The 24,687-nt window shown below is 38.5% G+C and overlaps 1 protein-coding gene across 1 annotated transcript in view; it reads left to right on the plus strand.

Moving 5' to 3' along the window:
* LOC135470815 (uncharacterized) overlaps positions 1-23,822 on the plus strand; it is a 92,654-nt gene extending 68,832 nt beyond the window's left edge. The window contains 3 exon segments of the mRNA XM_064749857.1: positions 10,181-10,860; positions 19,471-20,696; positions 21,414-23,822. Coding sequence (XP_064605927.1) covers positions 10,181-10,860; positions 19,471-20,696; positions 21,414-21,468 — 1,961 coding nt within the window. The 3' untranslated portion in view covers positions 21,469-23,822.
* Positions 23,823-24,687: the final 865 nt, after the last annotated feature.

The raw sequence follows: 24,687 nt of genomic DNA on the forward strand, positions 1-24,687 counted from the left end.
CCACATAGAAGAGTTTCTAATTGAGACTAGAGACTACAACTGGGTGTGTGTGTGTGTGGTAATACTGTACATGTGTGAAGGCCAATCAGAGCACAGGTGGGCGGGCAGTGCCATCTTACTACAGAAACTTCAGATTTGGCTGTGGCCACATATCATATATTTTTTCTTTTATCTGAAGACATCTTGACCTGATTTCGTTATACTTATGTTGGAGCAAAAATGCTTTTCTTGTAGGGTGTTTGGCTTAAAGTTTTTCGAGAAACACTCCAAGTTGGCATTATGAAAAAAACTAGCAAAAAGTAATTTCCTGAACTTAAAAGTTCTGTGCAGCCTGATCCAGAACACAGGTCTTAAAGTTTGCTTCATAGGAATTCCAAAGTTTTGCTTTAATTATGAGAAGTTTCAGCCTGCAGCAACTCTAATGTGAGAACTGTTCATGTTAGAAGTTTCTGACATGCTTAAAGACTGAATTCATTGAGTGTTGTTCCCTCATTAAAAATTCCGTGTACATCTCCCATTGTCTGACCTTGTGAAAAGTTAGACAACTTTGTACCAGAACCTACCCTAAATGTGACTCGCATGACCAACATTTTTCCTCATTTTGAGAGTTTTAGAAAGGCATTTTGAGATTTGCTTAGAACATGGGATGATATCCTACTGAGAAATTGTAAGTTTCAACTAAAAAAAAAATATTTTGTGATATTTATTTACATCCGAAAAATGCACTTTTGTGGGCAGAATTTGAGGTCATTGAGGGCACCTGTCATATATACCTCAATCTGTCCTTAAGTGTCTTTTGTTTACATTGTGTAAACATTTAGCCTTACTTCCCAAAATTTGTTAACACCCAAAAAAAGGTATTTTTACCTTGCTACAATGTATTAACTTTAACCTGTGACACATCACATTGGCTAAGGTATTAATAGCTGTCACAGTGGCACCTTCTGTGATTCATTGCTTTTCTATTGCTGCTCCACCCCACTGGAGTTGTACTCACACTTGTGTACAAGCTGGATTAGCCTGAATATAGCAGTCATAATTTTGCATGCATAAAGCTAGTTTCTTTTTACTGATGATTCTAGTTATAGGTGTAGTTAGAGTTTACTTTATTATGATCGGCAGTATTAAACCCTAAGAAACACTTGAATGGTTTTCATTTCCAGGGTTGATCTTCCCAGGTTAGATTTTGCATTATTGAAATGCAGTATTATATAAACCAGGTCTCTACTGGTGGACTAAGCATCCCCGGGGCCTGGTCCCTTTGCCTTATTTTATTGTGATAGTATGTTAAATGTGATGACAACACAGCATTTTGAGTAATTCTAGTCCAGTGAGGTCTAATAAGATGCAATTAACACCACTGCATATTTTCTTTACTTAATTCTGCTTAAGCCATGGTGCTGGGAGGGGGGGGGGGGGGCATTGCTACTATTTATGCATTTTGCTGAACGTTTAGAATAAAACCCTGATTTAGGTAAATTGACAAGAAGCCATATTTCACCGGTTATGTTTGACCATTTGCCAACTAAGGAACAGGTATAACTTACAAAGGGCACACATGTAGCATGCTAAACTTTTGACTTTGTCTCAGCCCCAGAGATCAGGTGATGTATGTGAACTGTCATCATTGTGACGTAAATCCTGGCCACGCCTTGTGATACTGAACACCTACACGTAGCCTTTCTCGCTGATTGTGACAGAGATTACTAAACAAAGGTGAAGAGGAAGCAAATAGTTTGACACCTCTTCTATCTTTGGATATAAAGCTAACTATAGGATAAATTACAATGTGAAGTGTTTCATACTCACTGAATTCCTCTCATTGTTAAATTTATTATCTTGACTAAATTTATTAGTATTGGTCGTATTTATTTAACGCATAATATGTCAATTACCAGACACATTTAGATTTTCTGATGATACAGTGCTGAATACTAGTGGAACTTGGTATTTTTATCAGGTTAGATTGACGATTCTTGATTATAATTCTTAGACAGTAAACATGAGATGATTGTCATTATTCTCTCAAGGTGTTGTGGTGTTATATATATGCACCAGGTATTTGTAAAGGTATAATTTGACAGTTGCGTTTATGGTTTGATGAAGTTAGAGTGGAATACACGTGTGTATAAATTGTTACAACTGTTTACATGCATCTCATAAAAATAACCTGTTCATCTAGATAATCTTCATCATGAACAGACATCATACATTTATATTTATCTACTTTAGCAACTGAATACTGGACACAGACCATGTTAATACATCTACGTGCAGGACTTTCTGAATTCAAAACCCCCCAGAAGTTAATGGTATTAAACATGCATGTACGCATGTGTGAAAAGTTATTCAGGGTTGTGTAGGTTTAATGGGATGGTGTGCTTACTAGGTGTGACCTTCCTGTCTGTCTGATAACTAACCATATCATAATCTTTATAAATAACCAATGTTTGAATACTGACAGGTACTTACTTATGTATGTATACATACATATGTATATCCTGTGGTACATAAGTGACTTCAGGACATTCATACCTAGAAATAGGAAGTAACGCTGTGTCACTTTTACATATGTTCTGTATATAACTGGATTGCATAAAAGTGCATTTCATCGCAATACTCCATTCGTTCAACAGAAAATTAACTCTTCCACCAAACAGCAGAAGTATGGGCTCACTGAAGAGTAAGTTGTTTTTAGGGTAGATGTTTAGAATGTCTGATTTTTTCGTTTGAGGAATTAGCCTGATATTTGAATGTCTTAGATGTTTACTCCTTTATCTTTAGAATGTCAACCCTAGTTTAAACACACTGTAGTTTGCGGTATAAATTGTTTATTGAAGTAATTTTCTCCCAGGTGACTAGAATCTGCAAGCCTATATCGTTGAGTTGTTTCCCTTCTCTGATCTCTTCTTAAGATGTGGATGATTTTCCTTAAAAAGTGCAATTTTAGTAGTGATGAAATGTACATTTTTAGCGTGCTTGTGCAAAGTACAGGCATAGCTGAAGTTGTACCCTGAGACATCTGCATCAGCGTCCAATAACAGGGAAAGCAAATGTTAAACAAAATGTTAGGAGTGGTATCTCAAAATGTACTGCATTTATTGAGCTCAAGGTTTGCACATGTGTAGAGCACAATAACATGAGGGGGATATTCAGTCATTGATTTGGTGTGTATGTATTAAATACCGTCAATTACTAAATTCCTGACTTAGTATATTGTGTATTAAAATCATTGTTAAACAAAATGTTAGCAGTGGTATTTCAGAATGTACAACGTGTATTGATCCTAAATTACCAAATTCATAATTTCAGTTCTTTACGTATCGAGCTAATGTTGGGGGTTCATGTGTCTCCTACGGACAGGCTCTTCAATAGCCTAGCTACCAAATCTAAGTCCCAGGATATAATTCCACCTTCTAAGCCAGCATCAAAACACCTTTTTAGGATCATTAGAACCTTAGAATCTGGCTAAGGGAGCATAACTTAGTCATGGAGGAAGTTTTTGGTCAGATACAGGATTTACGTATTCACACATATGCCCTGATGTTTCCTCATGGCAATGAAGAAGGATGATCTGTGCTCCTTTCCTAATGGTAATAAAGTAAATGCAGATTTTTGTCTGTATCGTGTATGGCCACAAATTAGACAGCACCTGATAGACAGCTCCTGCTATCAAATTACAACCGTTGTAAGGGATCTAAACTGAAAGTGATATGCTGGTGTGTTGGCTTTGCCTTCTCTATTATCACAGAAATATTATGTTATTTTTTTTTTCTTTTCATCCAGTATGTTTGTACCTTAAAATATTGCGTGTACACAAATGAATATGAGCAAATACATAATATTTTGATAATATAATAGGTGCAGGAAGTTTTGCTGACACCTTATGTGAGGCAATTCAGCGTTTGCTCGTAAAGTTAATGACCTACGATTGGCTGCTTACATCACTCAGGAAAGGATAACTCTAGTGTATGTACTTTATAAATAACATATAGATGTTGGCAGAATGAATAAAATACTGGTCAAATTCCATGTAATCAATATTTCAGCCATACCACTGCTGAAAACAGTTAGACCTATAACACCATCATTATAAACTAGAAATGCACGGCTGAAGTGGTAGGTTGAATTTGCTGTAATATGTGCACCTCATGTAGATGTACATGTATTGTAACAGTACACACTGACATATGTATAGCCCTCTGTCTCCAGGGACATCTTTCTCCATGTCCTTAAGACACCTACATGATGAGCCAATAAACAATCAATTTTCTACCTGGCCATGTAACAGGTCCACACACAAACATATATAGACATACATTGTATGTATCTTGTGAGAGGTAAGGCGACAGCTGCCCTTTCTTTGATGTTGTCTTGCCTTGTTCATTGCCCCTGTGCCATGTTTACCAGTTGACATGGAAGCTTGAGAGGAGGTGGGTAGTGTTGTTGTCTGGCATACCACTTCTTTACCTGGCAATCTTAGAGATGTCTGCAGGAATTTCTCCAGGTATTTTACATCCTGATATGGGAAGGCATGTGCTTTCTGCTGAACAGTGAGTTTCTTTCGGTTTACAATCCTTCACTTAGTCAGAGCTGTTGTGTATGTAGTACAAGCTGCCTCACCACAACAACTTGTTTCTGGAAAGAGAGATTATAAAAGTCAGTGGAGCGACACAGGCCCTGGGGTGATTGGCAGACCCTTAAACCTGATCTCAGGAATGTGGCTAAGGAAATGTCGCCTGCTTGAGCGGTGGTGGGACGACAGTGTGGCTTACCTGGGCTTTCTGTAGCACTGTGGAGACAGGTGTAGTGTGGCAGTAGCACGGTGTTAAGGGCTGAGGTAGAGGGAGGCGGGCAGAAGACTTTAGCAGGATCCCTGCGCAACCTGCAGCCTACACCTACAGGTGCACACAATCTGTCGGACTGTGCCTGTGACAAAGCTAACTTATCATCAAGGAGGGATTAGTGGCTGAGGTCCTGCACGGGACATGTCTCATAGCTCACATCTGCCGCTGTGTATTACCCTTTGCCAGTCAGTGATCTGTGTTACGCCAGGCTGTTGAATTTGCCCGATACCTCAAGTGGCTGGTTTCTTACCTGTCTGCATTCTCACCTGTTCTTTCCTGGCTGCTAAGAAGTTGATCACCTAGCTGCCGAGGTGGCATAATAGCAGGGGCCATGGATACCCCAAGGTGCACCTCATCCAAGGTGCTCTTCTTTAGCTCTAGCAGGCATTACCCACCTGCACAACAGCTCTCAACAGGTAGGTGTTTTGGGGAAGGCAGCCTACTCTTAATGCCACACAGAAATCAATACAGTGGCCACAATATGCACACAGTAGCATCTAGGTAAATATTATGTGCTCCTGTGTATATCTATCTGAATGTCAGGCCTGAGTGGCTCATTAGAAGATGGGGATATGTAAATTGTATGAATGTATTGCATTGCTGGTATAACATATAGCTTGTAGTATACCCTTGGTAAAATAGGCCAATGAGTGTAAAAAACACCTCCATGTAAAATATTTCCGGTATAATCTTTCATGTATGAGATCTTTTCCTAAAGCAGTATGGATACATGTGTACTGTATTTCCACATTTCTTCATTTCTCGTTCTTAATTGCCTTTATTTAGAACAGACTTAATTCTGTCCTGCTTTCTCAAGAATTCATACATGTATAACCAGACACAATCATTCTCCCACAAAAGTTTTCAAGTTTATATCCCATATATATTTATATATTCAAGTTTTTGTCTTTGTGCATCAAAACATTATTTCGTTATCTTTATATCTGCTGCAGTGAACTAGCTAGATTCTCCACATTTTGTTCTGTAAATTAGAGAAGGTTTTTAGCATCATGAATCTTCTAACATCACGATAAAGGGACCTTCTCCCTTGAGGTTCTTTTCTTGAAGTGATTATTTCTGAAAACAGTATTGAGGTTTGATAGGTTACTGAGTTTCATGAATGCAAATCTTCACCACAGCATTTGAAGACAATTCTTCGTTCGTGTTCATGAAGTGCCATGATTAGGTGAAATGTTCGAGCTTCAATAAATTGGGTTTATGAAATAGCTGAGAATAACCCAAAGTTTACATTACTTCACTTTCATGCAAATAATGCTTTCAGGTATTAGAATATGCACTATGTAAACTTGACAAGAGAGTGAAAGGTCATTCATGACAGATGTGAATTCTCCATTTGTAATTGTTTTGCCTGTTTGTCTTCTCCGCTGTAGCCTGACTATGAACCCAAGTGCACTGAGTCCTTTGTGACATGTGACAAACATGACAATCAGCAAGAAGAACAAAATAGCAATTATTTTTGTTTTCCCATCTTTGCTGCAAAAACATGAAAAAGCGTGAGCATGTGGTGTATCCATGGCAACAGACATGGTGTATTTTGTGAACTTCTCCCATGCATGGTTTGTTTGAATGGCTTTTTCCGCCCAACTCACAGGTGTTCCGTAAGGACGGATGAGTTAGGTGTTGCTGTTTGTGTCACAAGTGTTCAGAGACTTAAATGTTTACAACGTGTTGCTTATTGCATGCATTTTTAAGGTTCAAATCAGTGTAATGTTTAAGTACCAAACAATTATATTTTACACAAATAAGCATGATAAGTGTGTAGTTAAAAAAAAAATATTTATTTATTGATTTTTACTCCAGAATTTTCACATTTATGATGGCAGTCAGTTTTATGCTCGGGACCTTAGACAATTTACTAACGCACTTTCCAACGTGTGACTTAAACCATCAGATTACTGGTCCTTAACAGTTTTTAAACTGTTTGAATGACCACACATGTGCCATTGATCACTTATCATACCTGGAAGGCCCAACAAACAGTGAAAGCTGGGCAATCTGCAAATTCTCTGTCAAAGGTTAGTTTTTAACACACATATTAAAGTTAAAAGGCAAGCAACTTAACCAGTCAGTCAAGGCCGCTCCTCCATTCAGAGAGAAATCTTCCATGTCTTGATATAATTCACACCATGACACTGATTAGTGTCAGTATCACAAGTCTTTGCTACGCAGAGTTCTGGGTAAAGTCACAGTAGAGCTAGTGTGCACTGCTGCATGTGAATGAAATGCAGAAGAATTGACTATGGTCACTGTCAATAAAGAATACATCTTTGAATAAAAATTATGTATTGTTTTTAAAATGTGTAATAAATCTGCATTTTACACTGCATTGTAAAAACTTTATGCCTTTTAGGAAAGTGTATGTGATGTGTAAATCCAAAGATGCCAAATTTTTTTCCTTAATTTGAAACATTGAACATGGTATTTTTTTTCTTTTTTCTTTTTTTTTGTTTTTTTTTTTTCTTTTTTCACTGCATGAATCAGTACATGTATAAAGTACCTATAAACAAATGTTGCTGATATTAAAGTGGAAATAAAAATGTGCTGTTGAAGATTACTGCATTGGAAATGTAAATAAAAGAATATATGCTGTAATCGGTAGCTGTTTCTTTAGGACACCTATGGCTATGTCAGAATTAAACGAGCAGTATATATGTATATCATCGTTATGGTTATAAAAACAATAATTCCTCATTGTGAAGTTTGGCAAGGTTATTGTCAGGAGTTTGAGAGGACATGAATATCCATGACTGTATGTGCAAGTGACCTGTCTGGACCACACCTTGGTGGAGAAAGTAGTAATATTGGCTTAGCCCTCTCTGTAAACAACTGAAAATAAAGGACTCATTTGCACCCACTCATTTACACCTCTGCTGTTTCAAAGACCGTTCTTTAATGTGATGATTGAACAGCCACTTCACTTGCAGGCTGATTGTGTTAACTGGTTTTAGCAAGTGTGTTTGAGCACAACCTTTTTGTTGGCAAGGAAGATTGAGAATAAGTGCCAAAGAGCTACATGGTATATGTGGACTGATGTGTGACATGTTCAGTTAAAGGACACTTGAAACATTTTTTTTTTGTTTTGTTTTGTTTTGTTTTTTGTTCGAATATGCAGTCTTCGAACATGTAAAAGTACTTAAAGCTTATCAGTTGTTTTTTGGGGACGGCAAAATGTCTTTAAACTAAAGTAGCCTGCACTGTCAATGGTGATAACTTTCAAAACTACCGTGTGTTGGGGTGGAGTGGGGGGGGTGGGGGGTGGAAGAGCCTGAATTGTAGGGGTGTAGATGTGTCATGTGTTAGGTTCGCCGTAGATTCATCAATGACGTAATTTCTGATTGACAGAGAATTTGCATGAAATACATCATGTATTAAGGGAAATAAGCTATGACTTAGAAAGGAAACTTTTTTTCCCCTTTGCCAGGACCTCATAATATCATAATCTTTGTTATAAAGTTCCTTTTCATGTGTCTGCCCGGATGCACTTTGAACATTTTCTGAATTGTTTAGAACAGAAAGGTGACCCGCATTGGCTATTGTGACTCGATCCTGGAAAGACCCCATTAGCATCTGAGTGAATACTGGCAGCATGTGGTTGTTGAAGGTGACACCTGTGGTAGTGGATCACAGTTTAAGGGTAACATGTGGCCCCTATGTTCAAGCTGGGTAAACAAACCCCTCAGAAGCTTTGGCTAGGGGACATTTTTGAGCCAGTTCAAGAAGGTACAGAATATTGGGTGTAGGTTTTCATAACAAAGTCGCTCGAACATGGTATACATACTCACGTTAGAGTTTATTCAAGAATAAAATAAGCATCGAGTTTCTTTAGACTTTAGATTGTAGAGCAGTGGGTTGTGTACATGTACATTGTGATGTTAGCGAGAATGGTTTTCATATGTTTGATGGTTAACTTGCAGCATTTACTAAGAATACATGTGCACTTCTAACAACATTTGCATCAATAGTACAAGTATCTCTTGTTATTGTGGAAAAGTCTGTAATGGTTTTCATAAGTTTCATGTTAAATTGAAAGCTTTTATAGAAATACCTTTGCACAGTTCTTATGAAGTCATTGAGACATGGTATAGATTTACCTGTGCTGAGTCTTGCATAATAACAACATTAGTGTGTTTCTGTGAAATGTGGAATTTGTTCTCACCTTTGTTAGTTTTCGTATGTTTGATGTTTAATTTAAAGCATTTAATAGGAATATATCTATTTCATTGGTGCTTTATGTCGAACTCAAGAATATGTCACTTAAATGATGGAGGCCAGCATTATGGTGGGAGGAAACTGGGCAGAGCCCTGGGGAAACTCATGGCTGGGAGAGGAAGCCAGCATGAGCTGGACTTGAACTCACAGCATTGGTGGGGATAAAAATATATGTACACTTCTTGAAGCATTTTCAGCAGTAGTGGGACTTGTTATTGCACACAAAGGTTTTCCTAGAACCAACTTTCATATTACCTTAATAGTTCTTGTGCAAAGACATGTGGTACCATGAGTATCATTTTGCAGATCTTACACTCACCTGTATGGATAATAAATGCAGAAGCAGCTTTTAGAGGGGATCTCATCAAATTATTATGATTTACAGAAGTTAGTGTCCTTTACCTGTTGGTGTAGATATGTACATTTCTCCAGACTATAACTGGACTAGAGCTCAAGCATTGTGAGAGTAGTGCTGGTTCACATACCAGTGCCATCTCTAACAATACCCAGGGAGATCCTGTTTACTCCCCCCAGTCACCCGTGACCCCAGGGTGAAGTGACTAGTTAAGGCTGCCTGTCAGGTGTGTGTGGTCATTACCTAAGGCCAGGTATTTAGTGGAAGCTGAAGGTGAGAGTACATTGTGTACATTAGCTGTGATACACGGCACTGACAGTCCAGTCCTATTAGCTGGTGGAGAGCAGGGGACTTGTGTTTGTTGAGGTCTAAGCTGAAGGTGTATCCACACTTGCTGCCTACACTAAAGTACCACTAACCATCCTCTGACTGTTGACAAGAGGCTGGGAACTTCAAGGGTCAGTAGATCTTTGCTGTAGGTAAATGGACAGACAGAATTCCGGAAGATTGATCAAGTAAACGCGATCAGTGAAGAGGTTATATTTCTTTTCTGAGTGTTGATTTCATTGCTTTAGCTTAATGAAGCAAATGTGATGATTTGACTGGATAGAAAACTCAATGTCTTTTCTGTGCGGCTTATAAACTACAGGTAAAAACAATGTGTTTTGCTTAGCTAAATTAAATATCAGTAAATTAAAATGTCCCCTTCAGTGCTTGATATTGATTCTACACTTTGTTGTATTTGTAGGTGAAGTAGAAGCTGATTCCATCAACAAGGATGCTACATTGTATCAGTGGGAAAACAAGATAGCTGAAGAGACAACTGTTTCCCCGTCAGAACGTAAAGTATCAGTTAGTGGTGAAGGTTTGCCATCGAAAATCAACCTGTACAGCGAAAACGTGATACGAGAGAGCGACACGACAGAAGAGGTAGACAGAGAACCTATTGCCAACATTGCCAACACTAAAAAGCACTGGGAAAACTTGTTTCAGGAAAACATCTTGCAGAAAGGCGACGAAATCAAACCTAGGGGAACTGTACGACATTGGGAGGTGAAGATCCACAAATACGAAAAACACGCTGTCAACGTGGAGAACAACAACAACAACATGGACACAGAGATGTATGAGAATGAGAGTGCCATTGAGCGAGAGATTCGGCTTGCCTTGGAACGAGAAGAACTGTTAAAACGAGAGAAAGAAGCTGCGAATGCGGGAAGGCGGGAATCGGTTGATAAAGTGGAGCGTGGCGTTGTTGCTGAGCACGAAGCCCCAGTGCACGCCAGCTACGAGGAGATGACCGAGGTGGACAGAGCAGCTGAAATGTTGAGACGGCGTGTCATGGCTGACCTGGAACCTTTACAGCCATCAGAAGACCATGATTATATGAATTTAGAAGATCGAAGACTCTCTAATACCTCCAGCCAGGTAAGATATAGTATTAATAGTACGCCTACTTGAAAAATGAGCAAGCTACAGCAAATAATTTTTTCACTTTTCTGTAATTTCAACGACCACCAGTAAAATACTTCCTGTGATCCCACTTTAAACTGAAGTTTTTCTCAAACATGATTTGAAGATAGTCGATCAGATGGCTTGATTTATTGAAAGTGAATACTGTTTAGGAGATTGTACCACAAGTAGGAAATACACTGATTGATTCAGTTTTGGTGACTAGTATTTAGACATTGTTAGCCAAAGGAAGAATTGAGATTGAGTAATATTGATACTGGTAATATATATAAAAAAAAAGCAGCTGAGGTGAATATATATGACTCTTTTGGGCTGGGAAATAGATCTTCCAGGAATTATTAGGTTATCAAATATATCTATGCTTCTGTAAATGTACACGTGAACATGTGAGGTTTCTGTTTAGGATGTTAGATTTGTGTGGATAATCACAAAGGTATGCTATACTGGTAAAATCACCTGATTCTCATCTCAAGAAGTTTTGACACCAAGACCATCATCCTTGTAATGGAACAAAGAAGAATGTATTTCATCGTGTCAGTTATGTGCTGAAAGATGATTGCCCAGGTATAAACTGAAGCAATCAGGGGAGACAAGCTTGCCCTAGGTTAGGATCTAAATCAGTCTACATGTATTTTAACAGAGGTCATTTGCCTTAGGCTATGGTGTTAGACAAGCGGCTGTTTCTGCTTACTCTACAATGGCAACCCTGTCCTTATGTGCTGTCATGCTATCTTTATAGCATGTCTTCATGTGATAGCATTCAGGATGTACTTAGCAATTTATGAGATGGAAAATAGTATTAAGTCAGTGTTAGTTTTTCACACCAGTAGCTGTGTGTGCATGTTTTGCATGTAGAGGGTATACATAAAATAGCTTCACGTCTAACAAATCAGTTGTTTTAAGAGATTAGGTTAGTGGGGTGAACTTGGCACGTGATGTACATAAAAGGCAAAATGTAGTCCGCTGGATTGTTGAAATGTTAACTAAGATACAACAGATAAAGTACAGCAGTTAAAGAGTTTGTAAATAGTTATGACTACTGTGGAATATCTGATGTATTTTGTCTCTTGTTTTGCTCTGTTCCCCAATTTAACTCAATACTCATGTTAATAATGACATTAATGTAAGTCAGATTTCTTACATTTAACATACATTATGTATTCTTAGGGTGTGGATAAGTCTCTGACTTGAGGTACCCAGCTCAGATGATAGGAACATTCAAGGCTCAGCCATCAGTTAGTAATGTCATCGGATAAATTCTAGTGAGTGGAAAATGAAATGACTGTCAAAAGCTTTAGTCAGAAGACATGATTTTGTGCTCTCCTAATGTTATAACTTTTTGACACGCTCAAAAATGAAATCATTGGAATAATTTGTGTATTGAACAGAGCAGATGACAACTTGATGCTTGCATAAGGATTAATGCTACTGTTCTGACTCACTTGTAGATTGTATCACCCATCATGTGCCACGCTAAATCAAATTTGAACTGGATAAATTAACCCTGACAAGCTTGTAATTGTGAAGGTACAAACAAATGATGCCTTGTATACTCAAACCACACAGATGGGAGGTGAGGTGTGCATAAGTTTAACAGGTACACATTTACAGGTATACATATACATCTTAAATTACCTCATTCTCAGCTTACCCACATCATGTGAGGATTGTATTTTAATGGCTTTCATGACGTCATACTCGACAGGGGGCTGTAAAAATGGTGACTGTAATTTGCTGCGGTTTGCCCTGTTTCTCGTTACATCATTATTTTCTGAGGGATTGCACAAGGCATGCCGACACAAGGCCTTGTGTAGGATGTTTTTTTTTCTTTTTTTTCCCTCTGCATGGCAAGTGTTTGATAAATGTCAACGCGACGTGTTTATTGCGAGGATAAACCCCTGTAGCGAGTTCTTGTTTGTTGACTGTCCCAGTGCATCAGTAGCTTAATGTCCCTCAAAAAATACAACTACAAACATGCAAATTGAACGATAACACAAGAACAAACAAGCAGACATGACTAGGCTTGCTAAATCACTTTATTTTTTTGCAGTATTTTTGGGATTACATTTTTTCTGCCCACAAACGATGAAGGCAAGCACATAGATTGATGTGTTTGTAACATATTGTTACATTAAAGGCATGTGGTACATGTATTTGTAGTGCTGTAATTCTGATTTCTCAGCCTTGAGCCCTCAAATCAAGTCATGCATTAAAATTGTTAAAATGATTCCTTGCCTTAAAAGTTAAAAAAGTTAAAAGTCATGCAATGGAAAACGTCTGGACATTTGTGTAATTTGCCATTAGATTAATTGTTTGCAGAAATTTCCAGGCTTTTAAATACTACTGAAATGTTTCTGTTCATCTGTGTGAAGCAAATAGTTCTGAAAAAAGTTCTGATGGAAATCAGTGTACAAGGTAACTCACTGGGTCTTGGTTGTTTTTGTTCAAGGTAAAAGTATTGATGATGGTTTAAAGGTAAGCAAGTGTGAATTCCCAGGTGAAAAGATAGGAAAATGTCAAAAATTTGACTAAATATCTGTCAGAAGAACCAACGGACTGAGCGACTTGACATAGCAAAAAAATGTCTGAACATGTTGGTGTGTAAACATGCTACAGTTGGCACACAGTGGAAAATACACAGTTTCTTTCTCTTCTGAAGAATTAAGAAACTTCCTTGATTTGAACTGTCATATGGAAAAAAGAAAAGCATTTAGTTGTTTTCCAACGATACAGGTAATTACATTAAGGGATGAATAGTTTATTTAGTTATCTATGATAAGCTCTTGTCTGGTTGACTAGTCATGTGCTGGCCAAGATAATTGGGATAAACAGTCTGGTGAACAGAGTTGGCACGTACTGAGGTGCTGGGCATCACGCAGAGCATTTACAAGGTTAAATGGGAGTTAATTCTTGTGACATAGTCCTAAAGCTGGGCTAGACCCTGGGGGGTATTGATCCTGGTGCAGACTAGGCACATTGTCTTTAAATACCTAATGTCTTGTAATAAAAACTGAGCAGAAGTCTCTGTTTGGTTTGTATCGATGTGAAGCTACTGGGCTTATGATCCATGTAGAATACACAGTGTTAGGTAGTACTGTTATATATATATATATATATATATATATATATACATACTGCTATAGTTATAGATATGTGTAGAGAGAGAGAGATGTTAGTCTTGGATGGATCTGGCAAGTAGAGTTACATGTATATGCTCGCAGGACAAAGCCGTGTAGCCCTGCAGTGCTGTGTTATGAATACCAAGTAAAAATCAATGGTAGACTACACGGAGAGTTGGCAACACCTGGCTGCACTGTACAGGTAAGTCTTGCTTAGAGGTTTTACCTGAGCTTGAGCTTAGCCAGTTTTACCTGTGTTATTGGTAGGAGCTAGACCATTCACGTTCATAATATTGCTGGCAAGGCATGCTGAAAAGTCCTGTTACTTAGCTAGGTAGTATAGTCCTACCAGTAACAGTTTAATCACACAAGTCACCTGTATCTAGCTGCCTTAGTCAAGAAGGGGAGTGCTGGGTATTTTGCAAAGGTAATGAGTTTTTTTCATCAGTAAACACAGGAGACGTACCTCCACATGTATTTATACACAGCTTAAATTATAATGATGGCAATTAACATACGTTCTGTGGCTGCCATGAGCTGTGTTTTAATTTATCCGCCTTGGCGTTAAGGTGTGGCCTGGGTCGTTCGTAGTCAGGAATACCTTTGTGATTTAATGGACTAGGTTCACCCAGGTGAAAGCATGTTGGAGCAAAGCTGAATATTTTGTTGTTTCCTCATAGCTGCATGCAATGGATGTGTGAGTAGGCTCATTCCCCAATTTGACTTCCTTAAATGTGATATATGTTATTATATTTGTGCTATTTCCACCCTGTTTGTATGTGGTACAGCATGCAAATTGTAATACAGATCTTCCTTATATTGTCAAAGTATCATTTTTTATTTTTGTATTTGGCTTTATACAGTGCCACATTTAGACTCTGGGAAGGTACTGATATAGTATTAGATTAGATTCCGGTGCCATTCTTAGAATCTTGAGAAGGTACTGGTGCCATGTTTAGACTCTGAGAAGATACTGGTGCCATGTCTAGATTCTGAGAACCTTCGTGGTGAAATTCTTAGATTCTTAAGAAGGTACTTGTGCCAGAGAAGGTACTCAGAGAAGGTACTGATGCCAGGCTTATAGATTCTGAGAAGACAGTTAAAGAGGGTTACTCTAACTTACATGTAACTTGGGTGTCCTGTATCTGCCTTTGGTCTACAGAGTAACCATTATAGCTTTGGCAAGTTGACACAGTCTTGTGTGCCTAGCTGTGACAGGACAGCACATGATGGCATCAGAGCAGATCATTAATAAGGCCTGCCTAGAGCTAGGTGTCTGTAGTTACATAGTTAGTTTGGTATCTGTGTATTTAGCAAAAATCAGCTTAACCTGGATGATATATTGTTTCCTCTAATCCCTGCAGATATGATTGAGCCTGCATTATTTATCTAAGCCTTAGAGTCCACAGTACTATGAGAGTTGTGTTTTTATGACTTTCTCTTACGTTGCAGCATGTGTGCTGACTTATCCAGGAAATAAATGTAACAAAAAAAATTTTTTTATGTATTGATTGGATTAATATTTTTCTTCTCTCACTGATCGTACATGGTACGGTCTGCAACAACCTGCAGATGGTTGTGCCCCCCCCCCCCCCCCACCATAATGCTGGCCATCATTTTATAGTTGAAATATTCTTGAGTACATCATAAAACAACAATGAAATAAATAAATGAGGTAACAAGTTTTTTTGATCAGTTTAATGACAAGAGATGCGTTGCCATTTTAGTTTATTTACAACAAAATGTCAGACCTAATTCTGAAAAAAGAGTATGTAAAAAGATACAGCTGTATTCAGGTTTTGAGATTTGAGCCGAGAGGTTGCTATAGGTAAATTCACAGGTGTGTTTGACAGGAAAATGAGTCACCTTGTTCTGAGGCGACATTTGAGAAGGAAGGGTCATGGAAATTTCCAGAATTCCCTGTGACATTACCGCTTTCTTTCTGGCCTGAGTATCTCATTTTGCATGTATATATGCACCAGGCTGTTTTTCCTGGTTGTTTGGTTTGTTGAATCTAGTTTTGCCGGTTGAATATTCACGACAGTTAATTGTGATCAGTGCATTATGATAAATGGTGGTTTTTCTTTGTTGTATTTCTTCAGAAGTCAAGATTTCATTGTACTGATCATAAACATGCTTTAGTTTTGGGGTATACAGTGTAGTGAAATGTCTGACAATGAATTTCTGAATATCCCAATACCTCATGCTGGAAAGCCGGTTTTGGGAACTTTGTATTAAATTTAAATGTACACTAAAAAAAGTCACCTACAAAACTAGACTCAGATCTGAACATGTGCAATGTTCTGAAAGAAACAGACAAGTGTTGAATACAATGAACTTGTTACACTCAACCCAGACTGAGTGGATCAGTTGCAAGGTGAGGAGTTCCGAATCAGCTGTAATGTTTGCATTATGTATCTTGACCAGATATTTTACTGTACATGTAGTGGTTAAAATATTGCGTTCCTTGGTGTTAAATTCATCATATACATTTCTTTTATAGGATTGATTTATTTATTTATTTGATTGGTGTTTTATGCCGTACTCAAATTTCACTCGTATTTCACTTATACGACGGCATTCAGCATTATGGTGGGTGGAAACCGGGCAGAGCCCGGGGGAAACCCACAACCATCCGTAGGTTGCTGACAGACCTTCCCACTTACGGCCGGAGAGGAAACCAGCACGAGCTGGACTTGAACTCACAGCGACCGCATTGGTGAGAGACTCACAGGTCATTACGCTGCGCTAGCGCGCTAACCAACTGAGCCACAGAGGCCCCTCTTTTATAGGAAGATCTTTGTTTATATCCTCACAGAAAGTATTGTTAGTTCGTGTAATGATTGGTAGTAAATACCAATACTCTCAAAATATATGCTATGTTATGTACAGTTATGCAGATAGCCAGTCTTTAATACATGTTAGTGTTAGACTAGTCATTCTTACATGTAAGTGTCAGACTAGCAAGCAGGTTTTTATAAATACATATTTTCTTTTTTACATGAAGTGGAGCAGGTGTGTGGGTAGTATACAGTGGAGCAATACTTTGATATTTTGCCCTTCAAACTTAGCAGCTGCTATTGCGTTGTGTGTAGTCACATTGTGAGGGTATTTTCCCATCCTGCATCAGTGGTGTAATAAGTTACACCGTTACTATGTAATCATTCAAAGTTGTTAGACAGGCAGCTATACATATACAATGTTGATGAATAATGGAAGCTAAGCTTAAGTGCATGTACTAAGCTGGGTTGCCCTCTGCATAGAAGAAGGTAGGGTCATGCAAACTTGTTTTGTGGGAAGACAGGTTGGTGGGTGTAGGGTGGATATCCCTGAATGTCGCCATGCTTAAGCATAAATAAAGAGTGAAAGTAAATGTTTTAAAATAAGATTGTGATGTTTGCTTGTGTAGCCTGTTTTGTGTTCATTGTGATGTATAAGCTTCTAAGTAACTCACCACTAATACCATGCTGTTATTTTTAGGCACGCTTACATGACATATAATCTGTTACTACATATACCAGGAATTAGGAATTAGGGATATACAAGATAATCTTGATATGTCCAAAGAAATAATGAATGGAATGGAATTAGGTATACATTTGCCAAAGACCTTGCAAATAACCATAGGGTTTATTCTATATTACACTTTGAGGTCAGTGACAGCTGTATGTTGATTGTGGTTGATGTATATATTTGGTGTCCGCACCTTTTTATCCAGAGAACAGCAAGTTCATTTCCAGTTTGTTGATTATACGGTAATATTTTCGGTGAAATGTTTATGAATCAACAGGATGTTAAATTTTGTTCTCAAAATGCAGTGTGAGAAACTTTGCTGTTAATCGTGTAGTGTAATCTACAGCTGAATAAACCATGTGTCATTATTTTATACCTTTGATAGATTTTAAGAATAACCTGAATTGATCTAATAACTAAATTCATTTTGCTTTTAAGTATCTTGCTGTTGTTGTATGATACTGTAATGCTGATCAAATAAAGGTTCATGTGGCTACATGTGGTGTTGCACTCTGGAGTGCTGAAACAACTGCATGCACTTGACTGTTATGTCCTGTTAATGATTTGAAACTGATGGCATATGACACAGTTCGGACAAGTACCTGCCTTCAGCTATGATCCCTAAGTATTAACTCTTTCCCCCAGGACATGGTTGTTTCTGTGACAGAGAATCCTATCTGTGGTTAATTAATTGAACAGGTAAAACAGGTCAAGGTCAGGCTGAGGTAGCAATATGTTCTGAACCCAAAGGATGAAGCTAATGACCCAGTTGTGACAAAATGTGTTTTGTAAAACTGATAACCGTGGGCCAGTCATTTGTCAGAGATGAACTGTAGGCATGGCACATGGGTATGTCTTAATCGTTACCTGAGTCCTGCACTATCCTGTTTTGAACATGTTCCAACTTGTATGCACGGGATCAAATTGCATTAGTTGAGAGATTACTGGAGTACTTATTTATTAAATATTATTTGTGTGAAGTATGTACATGTATGTATGTTCTCCAATAAATTAATGTCATATCCCAAGCACACAGCATACCGGTACATAAACGAGTATGGTAAAAATGTTGATATTTGAAAAGAGTTATTCATTAAGTGAGGTCACTTTTTATGATGGCTGAATATATGATTGCTAATGGACCATTATAAACACTGCCACTGTTCATGTAGCGCTCATTGGCATAGTTTCTCTTTAGATCTATTTTCTGATTACACATCCATAAATCTCATGATTTTACAGCACAATACTTGTTGTTGTTTGCTGAACACACGAGCTGTACATATTAAGAACTTGTGTGAGAGTAATTTTAGGCATGAATCATAATGTTTAAGGTGAACCAGATGATAATACAGACAGTCAGATGAAAATTTGGCTAGTAATATCATCCAGAGGGACATGTTCTGTAGGACACAAGCTGCCGTGCTCTCTTGGCTGTTCCTCATACATGTGCAGGTAGGCACGGTGTGTCATCTGATCATAGCACATCCGCCCAAGGGAAGTCACTGAACACAAGCCAGTCACGTTATCACTGATAGTCCTCCAGTAAGTCCCCGTGATTGCTACTCTGTGGGCCTGGATTACTCTGAACTAGCCTGGCTCCAGAGGGAATTTACTGTAAACAGACATTTCCATAAATTTTCTGTTGTATGGCAGAATTGGGAAAGCGTACTGCCAAAGCGCTGGTACATGTGTTGTGATCTGTTCCTCAGGACCAGCTTTTTCATATAGAGCAGCCATTTTAGTTAGCAGCTGCACTGTTGTCTCACCATGTGGCTTCCACAGAGGTTGTTATCTCACCGTTCAAAGGTTTGTCCTGGACTTTTTTCTACTTATATGACTCTTTTCCAGACTCAAGAATACTTAGGCAAATGTTTATGTATCAAGTATGAGTTTCACAGATTTTAACATGTACTTATTTCATGCTTTGTAGGACTCGGGATCAGATAACAGGAATGGCGTGTATATGAACGAGAGTATTGTGGAAAGAGAAATCCGAGAGGCCACAGAACGTGAGGAAGAGCGGAGACGAGAAAGAGCTAACCATCGCTCCACTTCTCGAGGCAGCATCTCGGACAAACCTGACATCGTTGTGATCACGTCTGCTGAAGAGTCCACAGACGGGATGGAGCGTGTCCGCGAATGTGACAGCCCCAAGCTGACGTACGAGAGTGCAGTATCTCAGCCAGATCACGCAGGGGAAAGCTTGATTGCTCGAGAGCTCAGAGAAACGCGAGAGCGGGAGGAAGAGTTAAGGAGACTGCGACAACAAATGTATGCCAACCCCTCGCCAAATTCTGCCAAGTCTTCTGTTTCCCCTTCAGCAGGAACCACTGGGAAAGCAGTTCAGAATGGTCACAGTGGAACTGATGGGCAGGCACGCCCAGGCTCCTGGCAGAGGGATGTATCCCCGTATGTGAGTAACCACAAGCGCAACTCGTCAGTGGACTCTGTAGCATCTAGCCAGAGTAGTACTAGGGGTGGATCAGCCACTGCTTCAGATCCGCCATCAGCCAGAGAAAAGATTGTCAAGGTTCACCCCATGGTGCCTAATACTTCCTCAGAAGACAGCAAAAAATCTTATGAACCATGCAGTGAGACACCCATAGAACGAGAGATTCGATTAGCCAGAGAGCGTGAAGATGATTTCCGTAGAGCTAAAGGTCTTCCTGTTGCAGACAGAAAAGCTGAGCAGCCTCATATTGTGGAACCCTCCAAACCTACAAACTCTGTCAGGTCAGTTCACTTGCCAAGTGATAACAGTACTTTGAAGCGCCTGACCAATAACAGACTGAAACAGGAAATTCGGAAAGAAATAGAAAGGGAAGAAACTCTGCGCAAAGAAGGCAAAATCTCCACCACATCTGATCAAAGAATTGGACAGCCAATGAAATATGTGGAGGTGAAGGATGAAACAGACGGGGCGCCAAAACGGAACTTTCTTATCAAGAAGCGCGAAGTGTCAAGTTCGAAGCTGGAAACGCCCCATAAAAACGGGTCTGTGACACCCCCCAGCCCAGCTGCGCCGTCCTCTAACACAAACAAGCGCTCAAGCCTGGGCGGTAGTGCTACCTTCTCTTACAAAGAAACCAGACAGAAAGCAGAATCAAAAATAGAGCAGGAATTAAGAGAGATGAGAGAGAGGGAAGAGGAACTGAAGTAAGTCTTGCCCTGTACTGCATTTGCATTGGAATCAGGCTTTTCCACTGGCTTCAGGCATGATACCACTACTTTGTGTGCTTAACATCTGACCTCAGTTTTCCATTGGGGGGAAAATAGGTGCTAACCATGCAAGTTAGTGATGTTCTGCGTGAAGCCACTGTAAAAGATCGTCTCCCATTTATAACATGTCCAGGATATATGTTTAGTGCAATCTTTCTGACCCTATGAGTAATATGAAGCTCAGATTTCTGCTGTTGATAATGATTTAGAGGTAGTGGTAGATACAACGTATGCCACATTTTGGAACCAGAAATAGCTTAGAGGATTGCCTTGGCCGAGTTATCTAAGAAGCTGAGAATACGACGGAAAAAAAGAAAAAGAGTTCACATTTTTGCATGGAGACTATTGCCTTCATATTTTTCTTTCATTCCATTTTCTTGTACACTGTATCTTTTTACATAGTCATACTCCTGTTAAATAAGTTTCTGAAATACAAAAACAATGTTTGGCTTCATGTAGTCATCTGTTAAAATCCTGTCATGCTTATATTGCACCAGACTGTTCAGCCTTTGTAGTAGGTCCCACCATCCAGGTTATGCAAGAAGGGTTGTAATTATTGAGGTTAAACTAGTCAATGTTTAAGCAATTTGTCTGCTAAAGTTAAATGAATCAATTACTCGCATAATGACAGTTTTTTCTTATCTCCTTTGACAGGAAACAGCGTGCTAATGCAGCATCCCAGCCATCACAGGTTGAACCTTCAAGATAGTGATAATGATGTTCAGCCCATCATGCGTCTACTTTTGCTGAAGTCATGATTTGTAGTACTTTTCCTGGTTAAGTGACGCACTAGTCTGAGAAGTAAACTATTGTTTCATAGATTCACCTTGGAGCTGTGAGACTGCACATCAAAACACTTGTGTATTTAATGCTGTTTTATCAGCATGACTCATAATCATTGCTCTTGTGATACATGTAAGGGCACATGCAAGGCCTCTTGTGTGTTACTTGCAGCGGCAAGAAACAAGTCTTCAACAGGTGCTGTGTGCTGTTTGCTGTTTTTGGGGGTTGGGCCAGGCTGGAGTGGGGGTGATGATTGTTAATGAATGAACTTTGTTGCTGAATATCTACATACATTTTCTGTTGGTTTCACAATTAAATGTTACCTCTTCTGTTAAGACATGTAAAGTTGGAAAATTTGGTGCGTCGGATGAACAAGAAAACTTTTGCATCATGAATTTACATGCCATGTTCCAGACATGTGAGTCTTATTTTCTCAAGTGGTTGATGCTCAAATGTAATGACCATGCCAGGATGCCAGTTGCAGGAGCCATAGAGTGACATACAGAAAACAGCAAACGTGTGAAATACAGCAAGAGTTTTGTCCCTTAACTAACAGCAGTCAAGTAGCTAGAAAAAGGCTGACTTGAACATTGCTATAAACAATGTGCTTAACAGTGAACTAAATTCACTGCACTTTATTGTAAAGTGAATGGAGACATGGCGATTTCTGTACTGAACGAGAAAGCAGTCAAGTTGCACAGGCCTGCTTCTCTACATAATAAAGCATGGTTTGTTTAACTTGCTTGTCCTAGTTTTTAAGTGGAGATACATGTACAGCGTTATAATTTTGATAAAAGATGCATTAGTGTGTTGCTTTTTGTATTGGTACATTAACATATATATATACAGAGCATAGTTGCTTCAGTCAGCATGTAAGTTATTTCTGGAGTAATATTTTGTTTATTCACACCTAATGCAGGAAGTATGAAACAAATACAATATTTCTTTATTAGGTATTGAAAGAATGCAGACTGTGCTGATCCACTGTTTGCTAACTCCTGTTTAAAGACTTCTGTTGTAGAATTCATGTAAAAGGTTTGTGTAAGAATCCTACATGTGTCTTCTGACTTAGAAATATGACCTGTAATAGGATTCATGACTCTAAAGCCCTCTACCTTTTAAAAGGTGCATTTGTTCACCAGAAAAAAATAAACTTTGCCAAGCCAGCATGCAAAGATTTAAAAGTCAAAGAATTACATAAAACTTATTTTGGTGAATTTCAGCCCTTTAGTTCGGTATTTTCCAAAGTCTTCCCAAAGTGTGATGAATGTATGAGTCAGTTTGCTCCCCTGTTAAAGATTGATTTGTTAGAACGGTTTTATTTTCTTTTGTCAAACATTTAACTTTTAAAAGATCTGTTGTACGGTACAAGTATTCTTTGTGGTTTATATATGCTAAGATATATATACTTGTTATGTTTTCATTTTGTAAATATTTAAAATATGTAATTACATATCCATAATTTTATCATATCTATTAAGTGTAACAAATGCCAGCTGTCTCAGATGTGCTTTTGGTAAGATTTTAGTTGCTACTACTACTAATGAGAAATCTACCAGAGCCAGTATCATTATATTGCATTATATACTGACAATTATGAATTCGTCAACAGATTGTACAATGAGCCCTTTCATACATGCAAAATTGAAGTCAAAGCCATTTCCTGCATAGTTCTGCCATTAGCAAAGACGTGTCTTTTGAAACCTAAAGTAGTCACAAAATATCTAATCAAAAAAATGTTGTGCCTTGTAATGTATCACTCCTATGAAAGGATAGTCACATCAGACTGTGACATGATTTTTAAACAGGCCATAGTTTTACAAAACTGTCATTCTGGAGTTTTCCTGTAATGAGTTGTGTATATCGGAATAAAACAGTGTTTTGTACTAACAATCTCTAAGAAGGTTTGATTGTCTATACTAAAAGTGTGGAAGTAAATGATAGCAATAATAAAATATATCACCTCCATTCCATACTGTTTGTAGCCGTTGATCTAAGTAAATTATTTGTAGATTTTTTTTACACATTCCATTTTAGATCTGTAGTTTTGTTGATATTTCCATGTTTATACATTTAATATGGCTCTTTATACATGTATATATATTTTTCATTACATGAGTCTTGTTTTATACATAGCTCCATTCAACAACATAATCAAGTGCAATTGTACGTGTAGTATACACCATTATGCAGGGCTGCTATGCTACGTAGAGTTCAATAGATCTTATAAGGCTGTCAGACCGCCTAAATCTGATCTTTTTGACAATAAAATATCTTTGTACCCAGTTCATGTTGAGCTTTAATCTGTTCCTAAGTGACCACTCAAAAGTGGCTCATTCTACACTGAAAAATTTGCAGATTTTATTTTGTTAAACGGAAATCAAACTGGTAATGCAATACTTAAATTCTTTACTGCCCCATATTGGTAGAGCGTCCGCTTTGGAGGCGATAGATCCATGGTCAGTCCTGGGTTGGGTCACACGTAGACCTTAAAAGAGAAAAGTGTAGCTTCCTCGCTTTTCCGTTCAGCATTAAGGGGATAGTGCAGTGACTGGTTGACCTGTATCAGTATGATGGTTTACGTGAGGCAGCTTACTTGCCTTCGGTAAGTCGTCTCAGTGACTGGATAAAAGAGTGGTGGAATCTGTCCTGCAACAAGGTCAGGGACATTACATGCACTCTATGGACTTTTTCGTCATCATGGGACTGAAAAATTGTTAAGTACGACGTTAAACCCCAAGCACTCACTCACTTAAATTTTAACTATAGATCTGGGGTAAATCTCACCTGTACTAGTACATACATAAGTGAAACTGTTTAAAGATTAGTTCCATTTAAAAAAACCCATTGAAGTTGGACCTTCTGCCTATCTTGTCGACCGTGGAGACCTGTCCAGGTGACGTCATGACGGTAAGACTTGCTGGGATTATGTATGGACAAGCTCTGTAAAACACGGCCGAATCCATGCATTAGGCCTATCCGCTTTTTGCTTTTCCAAAAGCCATTGTATAACTTAATCTATGATTTCCTCTACGCGTACACCTCTTAATTATCACCCTGGAAATCATATAAGTAAAACAGTTTTACAACAAATATTTTGAAAGATAGGCTACTGGAGTTGTATTAAATCCTGGAAAAGGACTAA

This window comes from Liolophura sinensis, chromosome 7, assembly GCF_032854445.1.
Source record: "Liolophura sinensis isolate JHLJ2023 chromosome 7, CUHK_Ljap_v2, whole genome shotgun sequence".
Classification (NCBI taxonomy): Eukaryota; Metazoa; Mollusca; class Polyplacophora; order Chitonida; family Chitonidae; genus Liolophura; species Liolophura sinensis.